This window comes from Megalops cyprinoides, chromosome 21, assembly GCF_013368585.1.
Source record: "Megalops cyprinoides isolate fMegCyp1 chromosome 21, fMegCyp1.pri, whole genome shotgun sequence".
Lineage (NCBI taxonomy): Eukaryota > Metazoa > Chordata > Actinopteri > Elopiformes > Megalopidae > Megalops > Megalops cyprinoides.
In genome coordinates, this window is record NC_050603.1 from 15894247 (window position 1) to 15909293 (window position 15047).

The following is a 15047-nucleotide window of genomic DNA, read 5'->3' on the forward strand; positions in this document are numbered from 1 at the left end:
TCCCGAAAGCATGAGTGGTCTTTACGCGAAGGTGTTTACCCTCGAGAGATGGGCTGGATCGGACAGTGGTGCAGCAACGCTCTTCCTCCTCCTCCTCCTCTTCTGGAATTCCACTGCCCTAATTTAGACTCAGCCCCAGCCCGCCCCCCCCCCCACTCAGGTTGCGTGGCCGCCCTCCGCCCACCAGGGCTCTGGCCCTCTCGTGACACCCGTCTCCCCCACCGCAGGGTCCGTAACTGTCCAGCGCGCGGGGTACTTTAGCTCACCCGCGCAGGCCTGCGCTCTCTCCAAACCTCCCCTCCATCCCTCCCTACCCGTGCCTGAAAAGATAGGTTCCCTTTAAGCCAAGCGGCGGCCGGCAGTTTACCCAAAATGACTTAATGTGTTATGATGGGCAGTCAGGCCTGACTAGTGCTGACTCCATCAGAACTATAATGAAATCAATAACGGAGTAGTGAGCCGTGCGTGGATTGGTCTCTCTTAGCAGCCAGCCAAACCCCCCCCCCACACACACCAAGCCCCCTCAGTCTCCCTCTCTCTGTCTCTCAGCCACCAATCTCCATAGCCCCTCTTTTTCTTAACCCCTCATTATCACTTCTTCTTCCTCTCTGAACCCCTAATCCACAACATAGCTCCTTCTTCTCTAAGTCTACAGTCTCCTTGATCGCTTGGTTTCTCCGCACCCGGTGTCCTTGACCTATCTTTCTCCTAACCTCATGTCTTGTCAGCCCCCCCTCCCTCTCTGAGCCCCCCAGTGTCTTCAGCCCCCCTCCCTCTGAACCTTTTATCTCCTCCTACTCTCCGGCCTCCTGACTTTGATTAGCTGTGACTGTACGGGGAGTCACAGAAACATTGAGAAAAAAGGGCTTTCTTGCCCCGTCCTACTTGCTGCTGTTGCAGAAATGAACAGTGGCCTGAAGTGGTTATGCATTTCATCAAAACACAGCACATCTGTAAAATATGTTTAAAAAAAAAAATCCTGTGCACTGCAATGTGACGTGCCGTTCTGTGCAGGGAAAAGAACGCACACAGCCTCGAATTTACATCTGGCCAACCGGTCCGGCTGGAAAGTTTTCTGCGGATTGTGCCGTTTCCCCAGTCAGTGTATGAGTCTGCGCGGATGATTTGCTTCCGTTTTCAGCCCAATAAGCGAGCAGTTTTCCCCATGATTGCCTCAAATTATTCATCTGCGGCGAAATAAAGCAGCCCATGGGGGGGGGGGGGGGGGGGGGGGGGGGGGGGAGAGCTGGGGAGACACGGCTTGATATGGAAATCCCTTCGCTTTTCCCCTTTGGGGAGGAAAAGGGAGAGAAAACACGTTTTTTTTTTCCTCCTCCTCTCCCCAGCCTCTGCAGGTGCTGAAGAGATTTAGCAGCTCATTAGCATGGCCATAAATATTCACACAATGCATAACCAAGGGTTAGTCGCGACAAACTGCCTCCTGGTCGGAATTAATTAGTCAGCGAACGGAGGCTGGCTTTGATACAGTCGTGGCTTTGTACCGTTTCAGATCGCATCCTCAGGTAGGTTAGCGTGGAACGCCCCGGCAACGTTGCGGCAACCTTGTATCCCAACACCAGGGCAGCAGGCTTCGTAATGGGCGTGAAGCTCCGCCGTAACCAAGCTTGATGCGCATTGTGGCGTTTCGGTCACGTTCTGTACCTACTGATTGGCTGTCATCACCCTGGCTGTTTTTTTCCTGTTAAGAAGAACGGTCCCTCCCCCTTTGGTCTCCTGCCAGTACGGGCGGTCTCTGTTTTGCACAGATTCAGACCGCGGGCACAGCTGAAGGCAGGAAGAGACGGGAAGCACGCTGATATTTCATAAATAATGCGGTAGTATTTATTGCAGGGGCTTCGCAGCCCCCCTTTGTATCAACACTGAAAAAAGAGCAGAGATTAAACACAGGAAGTGGGAGGAGGGAGAGCGTCACACGTGTTTGTTTTCTTAAACGACTCATTAAAGTCCTTTTTGTGCCGAGAGCACCCCCCCCCCCCCCCCCCCCCCCCACCCCGCTCGCCCCTCCCTCATGCCTACCGGCAAATGCGGTGTCACCGGGCCTCTGCGTGGCCCTGCCCTCGCGGCCTCAGGCCGTGCTCCGGGAGACGGCGGCTGCGGACGCTAACGCTAATGAGCGCCACGCCGCGTCTCCGGGCGAGCCGCGTGCAGGGGGGGTGACTCCGCCGTACCCCTCGCCGCGGCCCGGGGTGCCGGCTGCGCCAGAGAACGCCTCCGCTGCAGCAGTCGGGACGCGCGAGGCTGCCCCAGATAAACGCGTCGACAGAGAAAAAACGAGAACATGGTGTGCATTTCTTAGCCTGTTCTACTGCGTTTACAGAAACACATTTCTCCACCCATTCCCCCCGTGCGGTACCTCGTTAATTAACAGTATTGAAATAATCCTGTCTAAAGTACTCGCGTACAGCCCACAGACTGTCCAGAGAACTGTAATGCCAGGTGCTTCAGTTTACCCAGTGGATTCGGAACGAGCAGTGAAATTGTCAGTAATTGTAAAATGTCTTGTTATATTTCTTCAGGGGCTAGGAAGAATTCCACCTCCCACTAAAAAACTGCGCTGATAATGTGTGGCTTGTATGAAATGGGCAGCTGTTGCAGCGGTGGCATATCCCCCCCCCGCGAGAGCACTGGGTACGACGCCCACCTCCAGACGCTCTCTCTCGCAAGCGTGCGCGTTCACGGGAAGAGCCAGTGATTCACAGTGTAATTTACTCGCTGGTTGCTCACTCTCTGTTCACAGCTATCCGCTTTCTCACTCTCCTCTCCTCTCTCCTCGAAACCCCCACAGGCCTGAGCTGAACACACACACACACACACACACACACACACATACATTACATCATCCATCTGCATGAGAGAGGCTCTGACTGCCTGCTGCAGTCTCCCACACACCAGCAGCGCAGCACCCAAGGGTACCGCTTCTCTCTCTCTCTCTCTCTCTCTCTCTCTCTCTCTCTCTCTCTCTCTCTCTCCCTCTCTCTCTCTCCCTCTCCCTCTCCCTCTCTCTCTCTGCCCCCATGAGACACGGTTTCCCATAGATATTCCCTATTATGATACCTGTTTCTGTCTCACAAGCCGCAGTGTGCAGGGCCATTCTCCTCCTGTAATGCTCAGCACCCAAGCCTCTGAAGGCTTGAGCTGCAAAGTGTTGATGCCCCAAAAGAAAGACTGCCGCCTTTTTATTTTTTTTTTTGAGAGGGGGGGGGGGGGCTCGACAGAGCAAACTGGAACCGACAGAAAATATTGTGTAATTTCACACTCTCGTCAGTAGCCGGAGGACGGCATTGTGGCGCTGGCGTGGATTAATGTCAGCGCAGTTCAGTGGTCAGCCGTGGCTAGTTTGAGAGGACGGGATCCTAAGCGCGGCTCGGTTCTCCCCTCCAATGGCCGTAATTAGAATCTGCGTTTGATCTGCGGCTCTTTGAAATGGAAATGTCCCCGCCGTGCCGCTCCTGCCGGACTTTTTTTTACACGCTCTGCAAATTGCCTGCAGACTTACGTTTTTGCATCCAGGTTCATTTTGCCTCCATTGATTTTATTTGAGTATAAGGGATATATGATCAGATAAGATTTTGACCTGCTGGCAGCAGATGTAACGCTTGTAAATGATGCAGCTTCCCAGTCTCTCGCAGCAAAGATGGATGTATTTTCGCGGATACGGGGAACGTCTAACGTCTGTATCCAGATTCGAACAGGGCCACAATACTTTTCTCTGTATCTGTATGAGTAAAATAATTAGACGCAGGCCCGCCTGTTATGAGGAGCAGAAGTGATAAAGGCCTACTATTTCGAGTAATTAGTTGGCACGCAAACGGACAGAGGGTTTTTCTAAACCTGACAGTTCTCATTAACCAGGGAGGCGAAGACCGTCTGCGCTGTAGAGACAAAAGGCCCTAAAAAGGATGACAGAGGGAGAGAGAAGGAGAGAGAAGGAGAGGGAGAGAGAGGGAGGGAGAGGGAGGGAGAGGGAGAGAGAGAGGGAGAGAGAGAGAGAGGGAGAGAGAGAGAGAGAGAGAGAGAGAGAGGGAGAGAGGGGAATCAGCAGGCTTGACTGCCACCTTCAGCCTCGCGAGGCACCCGAACTCTGCGGCGAAGGCCCCTGCCACAAAGGCTTCCCGGCCCGCCATGACAGATGACATCATCTCCCTGCCATAAAGCAAGAGGGAGTCGGGGGGGGTGAGGGGAGTCTCGCGGAGATCAGAATTAATATTTTCAGAATTAATATTTTAAACCTCTTACATTTTATCTTTTTGAATAAAAATATCGTGGTGAAATGGCTGAAGGAGACGACTTAACACCGCAGGGGTCGTGTCTCAGGTGACTGAGGGTTTAGTGAATGCAGTCAGAGGTAACTGAAAATTTATAGAATGCAGTCAGGTGCCGTCTGAAGTGGTGTGGTGCGGGTGCCAGTGAACCAAATGTTCAGAGAGGACAACAAGACCACAGGGCTAGGTATAGTAGCTGTGCCACAGGTGAGGACTTGGTGATGTGGGCCTCCAGTACCTAAAACAGTGCCTGAGAGGAATCGCTCGGTTCCTCTTTCTGCTGTGTCTTCCTCGATGGAATTCTGGGATTTTTCTAAGAGATGTTAAAGCAGAGTTCAGGTCTGCGCGGGAACACCGTGTTGATTCATGTGTACCATCCCTGAGCACTGACCGCACCAGTATCTGTCAGTCGTCCAAATCCTGTCTGTTCTGCCCAGCAGGTGCCGGTGGGAGGGGAAAGTGGGAGGCAGTGGGCGGTCATGGTTGGTTTTGAGTGTGTGTCAGGGGCTCTTTGCTGTTGCTAATGCAGGTTGTTCACAACAACCTTCGCATGAATCAGTGAATCTTCAGCTATGCTCTTGGTGTGGAACATGGTGGAGTCTCCCCTGGCCCATTGTGTTCAAGGACTAACGCTTCGATTGAAGGGGAAAATGTAACTTGGAATCATGGTGCTTATTTGGGATTTGAGGCTTGGAATAGTTTGCTTCAAATGACACACGTTCCAGTATGAGAATGTTCAGGAATATTTGCTCTTAGTCCAGCATTTTAAATGTAAACTGGTTCTCTTTAGCCATACCAGGAAGGAACACAAAATGTGCTCTCTCACAAGCGTGAAACTGCCTCTGGTTGTGAGAAGAATGCAGTGACAAGGTGAAAGTGTATGTGTGTGAAGTACACACCAGCACCACAGTGAAGCCGTGACTGCTGTTGAACCAGTCTGGCTGAACACATCACTGTCGTTCGCTGTATAGCATTTCTTTAGTAATAGCATTATATTACAAAGATGAGCTTAAGAACAGTCAAATTTTTCTCAAAAGTACAACAACATGAAGATTAATAAATAAATAAAAATATCGACCCAGTTGGAATAATGTTCTTCTCCATCAACTCCACAGGGAAGGGTTATCTGTTGTGCTAGTGTAGTTGTGTTTTTTTACGTTTGGGATGGCCGTTAAGAAAGACGATAAAGTCTTAATTTCCTGTCGAAATGAGAGAGGCTCCCTCTCTCTCACCTCGAAATGAAAGCTCTGTGCCCGTGACACAGGGCTGTTGTGAATATTCTTAATCAGAAAGGATTAACAATTAATCAGTCATGCTAACGGACACTTCAGTTTTTCCCCACTGCAGTGGACTGCAGTGGTGAAGATTGAGTGAAAATATCACAGACACTTTTGTCCCCTCTCTCTGCTGGTCTGCTGGACTTAAGGAAATGCAAGAATCCAGCCAGCAGCTGTCGGAAAACTCCACGTCTCAGACGTTTGAGTGATGGTAGATACTGTTATGGGTCTTGAAATGTCACCGCCCCCCCCCAACCCCCCCCCCCCCCCCCCCCTTTTTGAGCGCTAAAGGAGGTAGCTGGTCTCCAGACATACGCTCATATTGATATATAATGGCAATAAGTCAGGGACTCCGTTTCCAAGACAACTGCTCAGCAGACTTGCTCTGTGCGAGTCTCTAAAATATTCCATTTTTAAAACTAAAATAGGACTTTCCTTCCCTGCATTGCAGAAAAACTTCAGGTATTTTGATTCCCCCCCAACACCCGCTAAAAAATTGAGGTGGGAAATGGGGTGGGAGCGCACCATCTGCTAAACTGATAAAAGCCTGTGTCGCATCAGGCCAGATCAGCTGATCTTTGCTAACCCGAGCTAGACCAAATCAGTTGATCATCGTTTATCTAGTAAGATCAGCTAAACTCTTTTTTTGACTTACAAATCCTGAAATTAGCCACATAATGTGGGGCCCGGGCTTTGCCGATGTATGTGTGTTTGTATGCTGAGTGTATTTCTGCTCCTGAGTAACAGCATCGTCTCTGTCTGCTCCTCCAGGGTTTCGTAGGAATGAGGAGATGAAGGCGATGGAGGTTCTGCCTATTTTAAAGGAGAAAGTGGCCTTCTTATCAGGTAAGCGAGCCCGGTCCTTCCCGCCACAGGTGCCCCGGACGCTGTAAACACTCCGCGGCGAGGGATATTTGAAGCTCCGAACATTTCAGCCCCCTCTAGCTGCTACAATCTGCTGGCGTAAATAAGCGTTCAAGTACAGTGAGTGGGAACGGCTCTGTTTTTTATTTTCCCTGATCCCATACTCGTGCCTGCTCTCAACAGAAACAACGTTCAAAAAAGAGGGGTTGCGAGCGGTTGAGTCAGTTCAAATTCCACTCACATTTTATGTCAGCACGGTTCTCTGCGGGAAGAGGGAGTGGGGGGTACTTCAGAGTCCATTCCCCCGGAAACCGGGGGGCGGCGGCGTCGTTATGTACTGTGTCGCTGTGTCGCCGCCCCCCCCCCCCCCCTTTTGTGAGGTTAGCTTCTCTATCCTCTCCCTCAAACTCAAGGTCGCAGCATGGCAGCGGGCCCCGCGAAGCCGCGGACACTCGGCGCGCTGCGTTTCCATAGAGACAGGCCACTGTCATATCTGCGGCCCGTGATTCACCAGGGCGTAATTACCCAGAAAGCACCAGGGATGTTTAACTGCAGGCGGGGAGCCAGTGCAGGACGCGAGATGGCCAAGCGACTTAGAAGTCCAATGCATAACAAGTCAAATGTATTTTTTTTTTTAAACTTTATTTAACTGTGATCCTATTAATTGCAGACTCAATTAATGAAGTTCAGCACTGTGCTATGTTTAAAATATCTAGGAGGATTTTAGACAGCAGGTACAGTAGCAACGATGGGAGAGGACCACCTTTTCCTCTTCAGCTGTGTTAGCACAGAGCAGTATAATGTAAGTTCATCCATAAGGGCCCTTGAACACACTCTCTTCAAGCTGGTAAAAATCAAAAAACAAAAATAACAAAGCTGAACTGTAAGGTCCCCCCCCCCCGAGTGGGACCTGTTCCGGGCCGCTCCACAGACGCAGTTTAAAAACCCCTCTCCGCCCCTCGGAGAAACCAGCACGCTCCCAATTTCGGCTAAGTGGAAACGGCTTGTCCGAGGGGTGCCCGCTGTTTTGAGGGTCCGTCCAAATCCCCGCGCGGGTTCTGTCGAGATTTAGATGGACAGGACTTCCCCTCCCCTTTTTTATCGAAAGCACTGTAACGCATGGCGAAATTGAACCGAGGAGCATATCTCCCAGAATCCTTAGCGGCTGGAAGAGTCTGTTCCGAGTAGCTCAGTGCTTCCTTTTCTCTCGCCGGCCACTCAGGTTGATTTCAGAATTCTCGGAGGCAGAGCTATTAATATAACCAAAGTAGTTTTATTCTCCCCTTTATTACAATATTTCAGTATTGCAGCCTTGAGCTTTCCTGAGCGTGGACATGAATCAGGTAAATAAACATGCGATCCCTGCCCACTGAGAGATGTGTATGAGGAGAAAGGAGCCGAAGAGGTGGAGCATGTTTTCCATCAGCAGTCGGTTCAGGGGGTACCTGACAGCGGTGGCTTTTCCTGACTCTGCTCAGTTATGTAACTCTCGCCTGCAACTGTCAAAGAGGACAAGAAAAAACTGATGATTCTGGAGGACGGCCAACCTTTCCATAAGTGCCTTTTGTTCTGCCTCCTTTGAACTGACTGCGCAACATATAGCCTCTGCTCTGGGCTTGAAACACGAGTGCGCCTACTCGCAGCATGAGTGTTTGGGGGAAAAAAGGCACTGGATTCATTCGGACATTTTGAAGAAACATTAACTGTGTTCGAATTTCATAGCATTGGCTGCAGACTGAGTTGTGTGTTATTTATTGGGCAACAATATTTGTTACTGTTCAATGAATGTTTTGGGCTGTGCATGATGTGAGTTGTGTTGGTGCGGCTGAACGTTGTGTCCCTCCTTTTTTTGTGTCCAATAGGGGGCCGAGATAGGCGCGGCGGTCCCGTCTTGACGTTCCCATCACGAAGCAACCACGACAGAATACGCCAGGAGGACCTCCGCCGGCTCATCGCCTACCTGGCTGGAATCCCCAGGTATGACGGGACGGGGGCTTCACCCCCTCGACCGAATGTCCGGTGTACCGCAGCGGCATTGCCTGGCTTTATTCCCATTGTGTGGCTAGGGGTGACGGGTCTGTCCCCTCCACGCTGTGTAAATGAGCGCGCGCAGCCCGGGCAAGAGATCAGTATTGTGCCGCGAAGTCGTCAGCGGCAGGTCACACTTAAAATCTTAACAGCGCCGAAATGGCGAACCTTTAAGGAGGACGGGGTGCAGTTCGCACTCGGTGGGCAGCGGAGGCGTTCTCGGCGGAGCTCCGGCTCCGCTCCGCAGCCCTGCCGGCCCTCCGGCTCCCCCCTGCAGCCCGGCCCCCCGGGCTCGCCCCTGGCACCCGCGCAGTGCTGCGGTACAGTATGTAGGTTAGCCTCCTCCCTGAGGGCCTCCGGCGCTCCCGGCCCCTCGCGGGGCCGATGCAGGGGGGGAAAAGGATGACGGGCAGGCGGGCAAAGGCAGGCGGCGTGGGCCAGCTCCAGAAAACCTGCCGCAGTTTAACTCCTGCCAAGAGCCCTTCCCTCTCCTCCGCACTGGTGAGAGAGAGAGAGGGAGAGAGAGAGAGCGAGAGAGGGAGAGAGAGAGAGAGAGAGAGGGAGAGCGCGCAATGCTGGAAAACAAAGTGCGGCAGTTAGACACAGCCGAGCGCTTTGCTGGGTCTCTGCTCGGCGCGGTTTGAGGAGCCGGGTTGTTTTCCAGCGCAGTGCAGGCAGTCAGGAAGGCCATCTCTCTCCACCTCTGTCTGTCTGCTCTCCCCGTCCGTCTGCCCGTGTGTCCGTCTGTCGTCTTGGACAGCAGGTAGGGAGAAGGGGTGTTCAGAGCCCCGGGGTAGCGTGTAGTGCCGGCGAGGCTGTCTCCCGCTCAGAGCTCAGGCTAGGAGCGACTGCGCAGCTCACAGCAACAGCAGCAGCAGGGCATCGTGGGTCAGGGACCAGCGTCGCCTCCTGCTGGGGGGGGGCGGGGGCGAGCAGGCACAATCAGGAAACCTCAGCCCTGATACAGATACAGAGATTTCTCAGTTCTCAGTGAGGATGCTATTTCTAGCAGCCGAGCAGCTGGGCGGTTTGGGTAAGCAAAGCGGACAGAGTGTGCTGTTTTTTTTTTTTTTTCCTGTCTTAAAAACAGAGTGTTTTGAAAACCAGGCTGTGTTTAGAACTTGAATGCAGTCAAACTAAACGCGTTGCAGTTCCAAGTCTGAGGTTCATATTTACTGTAATGCTGCCGTGTGACCGTGGGCTTTGCACTTTGCTTGAGTTCCAGAGAGGGTGGAACCGGCTTTGTCATTGAAATGCTGCCTCTTCTGACTCTCTCCCTTTCTCTCTCTCCCTCTCTCTGTTCCACCCCAGCGAGGATGTGTGCAAGCATGGCTTCACCGTCATCGTGGACATGCGGGGCTCCAAGTGGGACTCCATCAAGCCTCTCCTAAAGATCCTCCAGGAGTCTTTCCCGTGCTGCATCCACGTCGCGCTCATCATCAAGCCCGACAACTTCTGGCAGAAGCAGAGGACCAATTTCGGCAGCTCCAAGTTTGAGTTCGAGGTAAGCCCCCTTGACCCCCCCCCCACCCCACCCCCCCCAGTCTGGTTTTATCAGGTCGTCTTAAAACAAGAGCTTCTGAAGGGCAAACTCTGTGCTTACCTAATGGTATTTATTTCCATGCACCACCTGGATGATGCGCAGCTTGAACGGGAAGTTAGGCAGAATGTGAACTTTATGGCAGTTGTGTTTGTGAAGACTCTAAAGCAGTGAGGGTGTGGTTAGCACATGTAACCATAAGGTTGTAGGTTTACACCCACAGGCAAGGCACTTAATATGAAGCTTCTCAGAAAACATCCTGCCGTAACAAAAAAAAGTTCAAAATGTCAGATATGCTATCCCATATAAGGGTATCTACCAAGCAATGGAATCATGTAATAACGTATCATGTAATAAAGTATCGCGTAATACAGAAATAACGAAACTGCTACCCATCTTGATTGGCAACCTGTTCAGATCAGTGTTTTGAACAGAGCCCTGCTCTGTGCTTCACTGTGCGGGGGAGATTTAGAACGTGTGTTTGTGTGGGAATCAGATAAGGACCACCGCCCGAAAGAGCTCTCAGTCCGGCCAAAGGCAGAGCAATGCGTCTGGCTCGCACGTTCATCCGAACAGAACGAGGGTCCAGCGTCTCACTCCCAAACAAACGCGTCCAGTTCAGCGCCGCCTCACGGGAGAAATATCTCCGTGTAAATTCTCCAGCTGTAGCCTGGATTCAGCTTCTTCTCCCCCACCCAAAACCAAATTTAGCTTAAATTGACCATTGAATAATTTGTAAGAGTCATGTGCAGTCCGTTAAGTGGTCACGATTATTAGCGAAAATGGCACTCTCCTCTCAATCATAATGCACTTCTTTGTGAATCAAATCAGTTTTCCCTATGTAAGTCTAAGAGAAGATTCCTTCATGTCTGCTACGCCATTTCTAACAATTTATGCAGCAACTATGCGAAGAATGTGTTTTTTTTTTTTTTTTTTTTTTCCTTTGAGGGGCAGAATTATTTATTTCTTTTAAATGTATTTGAACCTTTGTAGACCACCATCTTAGTATATCTCAGGTGACTTGGCATTAAAACTCGATGATTATTCTGTCCTGAACTCTGTCACACCTCCTCTCTCCAAAGCAATGAGACGGTGACCCCTAGTTAGCCTCTGTGAGTTCCAGTGTAATTTGATTTATGCTAAGTATAGGGTCCTCGGTTGGTTTGCTATTTATAGCAACCCCCGTGTCCCTTCTAGCTTCTAGGGTGGGTAGATTAAAAGGCGATTATTCCATTTCCCGTTACACAACAGCGCAACTTAAACCAGCCCCCCACCACCCCCCCCCCCCCCATTTTTTTCCCCCTTTCCGCCAGACCACCATGGTGTCGCTGGAAGGCCTCTCCAAAGTGGTGGACCCCTCCCAGCTGACCCCGGACTTCGAGGGCAGCCTGGACTACAACCACGAGGAGTGGATCGAGATCCGGGTGGCCTTCGAGGACTTCACCAGCAACGCCTCGCACATGCTGGCCCGCCTGGAGGAGATGCAGGAGGCGCTGGGCCGCAAAGACTTCCCGCAGGACCTGGAGGGCGCGCGGCGCATGATCGAGGAGCACTCGGGCCTCAAGAAGAAGGTGATCAAGGCGCCCATCGAGGAGCTGGACGCCGAGGGCCAGAAGCTGCTGCAGCGGATCCAGAGCAGCGAGGGCTACTCCAACCGCAACGCCGCGTCCACGCCCAACGCCGACACGCAGAGCCTGGTGCCCAAGGTGTCGGCCCTGCTGGACAAGCTGCACTCCACCCGCCAGCACCTGCACCAGATGTGGCACGTGCGCAAGCTGCAGCTGGACCAGTGCTTCCAGCTGCGGCTCTTCGAGCAGGACGCCGAGAAGGTGAGCCCCGCCACCCCCACCCCAGTACATTACATTACATTACATTACAGTGAAAAATTAGATCAACCCACACTTTAGTTTCTTTTTTTTTTTTAATGTGACTGATTTTACAGCACAGGACACGTCAAAACAAATCCAGAGCGACTTACATAGGTTACAATTTTTTTTTTTTTACATGTTACCCGTACACAGCTGGATATTTACTGAGGCAATTGTGGGTTAAGTACCCTGCCCAAGGGTACAGCAGCAGCGCCCCAGCGGGGAATCGAGCCGGCAACCTTTCGATTACAAGTCCTGCACCTTAACCACTATGCTGCAACCCCCCTGCCCCTCCTCCGGCCCTTTTAATTGGGCGCGTCGAAAGCGGAGCCCTCCTGGGGGTTGCTCCTCTAGAATGTTCCCAGGAGTTTTTTTTTTTTTTAAATAATTTTCCCAAACCGTTAAGACCTGCATTTGGACAAACATTTATAACGTACTGCAGGTGCAAATGTTGCCATTGCATGGTTTTTTGTTTTAGGTTTCTAAAAATACCTGGCCATGATTAGTCTCAAATAACTGAGTGGAAATAAATAGAGCTTGTTCCAGACAGACCCTGTTGGTAACCCCACAGTTTTTGCTGGCACCTCAAATGGTGATTTTGGAGCTTCAGATTACGCTGTGGCTTCTTTGTGGGGGAAAAAAAGACTAATTTTTTTTTCTTTTTTGTAAGCACCTAATCCAGTTCTAATTATTTAACAAGCATGACTAATTATACAAGTGCTAATTAATGAAATGCTCTGGAAAAGTCAGTAAGAATTTGAAAGTGCACCGTTCCAATCACACGCCGAGTCAACATTTCAGAGCGTCAAGTTGATATGCCCCGTCGTGTTTTTTCAGGTGGGTCGTCACCCCCCCCCCCCAACACACACATGCGCGCTCACACGTGCACACACACACACACGCTAACCGACGTGCCTGTGCCTCTCTCTCCATACGCAGATGTTTGACTGGATCATGCACAACAAAGGCCTGTTTCTGGCGGGCTACACCGAGATCGGAACCAACCACCCGCACGCCATGGAGCTGCAGACCCAACACAATCACTTCGCCATGAACTGCATGGTAGGAGGCCCCGCATGACCCCGCTCTCTCTTTCCCGTCGTCGCGAGCTCTCCCGTTTCTCCCGCGCCTCAGCCAGTGAAAGGGGAAAGGGGGAACAGTCGCTGAGAGCAGGAATGGTTCTGTTCTTCTGATAGGGATAGGACATGAAAGCAGCAGCCAATGCCTTCAGCGACAGAGATGCCTCACAGAGTTCTTGCCCAAGGACAGGTCCCCCAGATTCTAGCATTTTCAAAGAATATTCCCTGAAAAAATTCCCTGAACCCTCAGTGACGGGTTCCTTGACTTCCCCTGATGGGGGTTAAGGCATTAGAGATGTCAGACGGGGAGAGAAGACAGGTTCCTGTGTGACCCAGTCTGGCTAATGATGTACGCCGGCGACGCCACTTCGGCAGACAGCGAGCTGTCGCTGGGAAGCTCCCCCGTGACCCGCTCGGCTTTCATGTTGTCCCCCCGCCCCCCCCCCCCCCCACCCATCCCCAAATCCCCCCCCAACGCCTCGGGACCCCGTGACCAGCGACGGCAGAAAATTGGGGCAGACATCTGCCTCTCAGAGATGTAATTAGCAGTGCGGCGGTAGTGTGCGCGGGGCCTCTCCTGTCAGAGGGAAGCGGTATGCCCGCGCCTCCATGCCACACTGCGAGCGCAGCCTGATTCAGTTTCCTCCCCTCCGAGCCAAACACATTTATTACTATTTTCATGAAAGGGAACTGAAACAAAGGGGGATGTTTTCTCTCGCTCTGAAAAAAAAAAACCCCGTCTGAACGCGGACGCCCCTCTCTCCGTCGCGCTCTCCGCGAACGCACGTCTCCGTTGTTAGTGCTCCTTTGATCTGCGCTGTTTGGTTGCCCCTTAAAGTCACCTCTACTCCGAAAGAAGTCAGAACAAAGTCACGCAAAGCTGAAATCCCGGCTAAGATCTGAAAAATACGAGCGTATCCGTAAATCTGGATGTTAGTGTTTTGTAAGGCGTGGAGGCTTTAGCTTGTACTGAGCCTTCGGGATCACAGTGCAGGCCTGACCTCACAATACGAACAAGATTAATGCGGTGTTTATCCTGAGCTCTGGCTCCCGGTCGGCTGCCGCGGTTTTGTTCGCCGTCGGTGAGCGGCGGGCGCAGCGGTGTTAGCCTTGTGCGCGCCCACAGCGCCGCGGAGGCAGCTGGACCGGCTGAACAGCAAGTGGTGGTGCTCCTCTTTCCCTGTAACAGGAGTCCAGGTGTCCTCCTGCATTAGAGCTCCTGCTCCTGCATCCTCCTGCATTAGAGCTCTTTGAAAGGCCTGTTGTGTGTGTTTTTTTACTGTATGTGTGTGTGTGTGTTTGTGTGTGAGGGAGAGAGAGAGTGTGAGGTCCTGTGCTGTCACAACCCACTCCGGTGGTGCCAAGCACTGGGAGGTCCACCCCTGCAGAGAGAGAGAGAACCTGACAGGGAGAAGGAAACAGTGATGTTTTATAACCCGAGGCACTGAGAACATTGACTCCCCATCTGCGCCGTTTGATGGACTGCCACCTACAGGTGCGCAGAAGCAAAGCGTCCTCATTTTGGTTGCTGATGACTCTGAGGGAAATTAGTTGTAAGCTACCAGGCGTGCCACTCTTTAATGGAGGAAATCTCTTTAATACCTTCATATTGATTCCTACAGATAACTTGAGTGTATTATCTGAAAGGTAGTGTGATGTATGAGCAACGTCTTGATTCGAGTGTTCCTACTCTGAACAGTTGCACTGCATTCTGCACTTAATTCTGGTAATGAAAACCGTGCCTCAGTTGCGACAATAATGTGACAAAGATGATAATCGTTCTAAGTGCTTCCTCTCCATACCGCTTCCTTTAACTAGTTCTTTCAGCCCGGATACGTGTTAAATCTCCCATTATCATCGCGCTAGGTATTTATCAGTTCCTGTTACACTCAGACGGAGGTGGCGTTGTGGTCGTGCTTGTTTTCCGAGCGTACAGGGGCATTTGAAGTATGTTTTAGAAATAAGAATTGATGGACATTTTCACTGGTGGGTTTAGTGGAAATTCGAAGGCAGGGTTGAGTTGAGTACGATGTATCATGTTGGTTTGTTGCAGTTCAAAGGCTATGTTGTAGTTAAAGCTCTGATAAATGGCTTGGGATAGCAAAGGA

General features: G+C 51.5%; 1 protein-coding gene across 1 annotated transcript in view; it reads left to right on the forward strand.

The window, feature by feature from the left end:
- trioa (trio Rho guanine nucleotide exchange factor a) overlaps positions 1–15047 on the forward strand; it is a 128618-nt gene that overhangs the window by 53076 nt on the left and 60495 nt on the right. Inside the window, exons 3-7 of the mRNA XM_036515549.1 lie at positions 6332–6406; positions 8287–8401; positions 9764–9956; positions 11306–11821; positions 12800–12922. Of these exons, the coding sequence (XP_036371442.1) occupies positions 6332–6406; positions 8287–8401; positions 9764–9956; positions 11306–11821; positions 12800–12922 (1022 nt within the window). The remainder of the gene's footprint in view (positions 1–6331; positions 6407–8286; positions 8402–9763; positions 9957–11305; positions 11822–12799; positions 12923–15047) is intronic.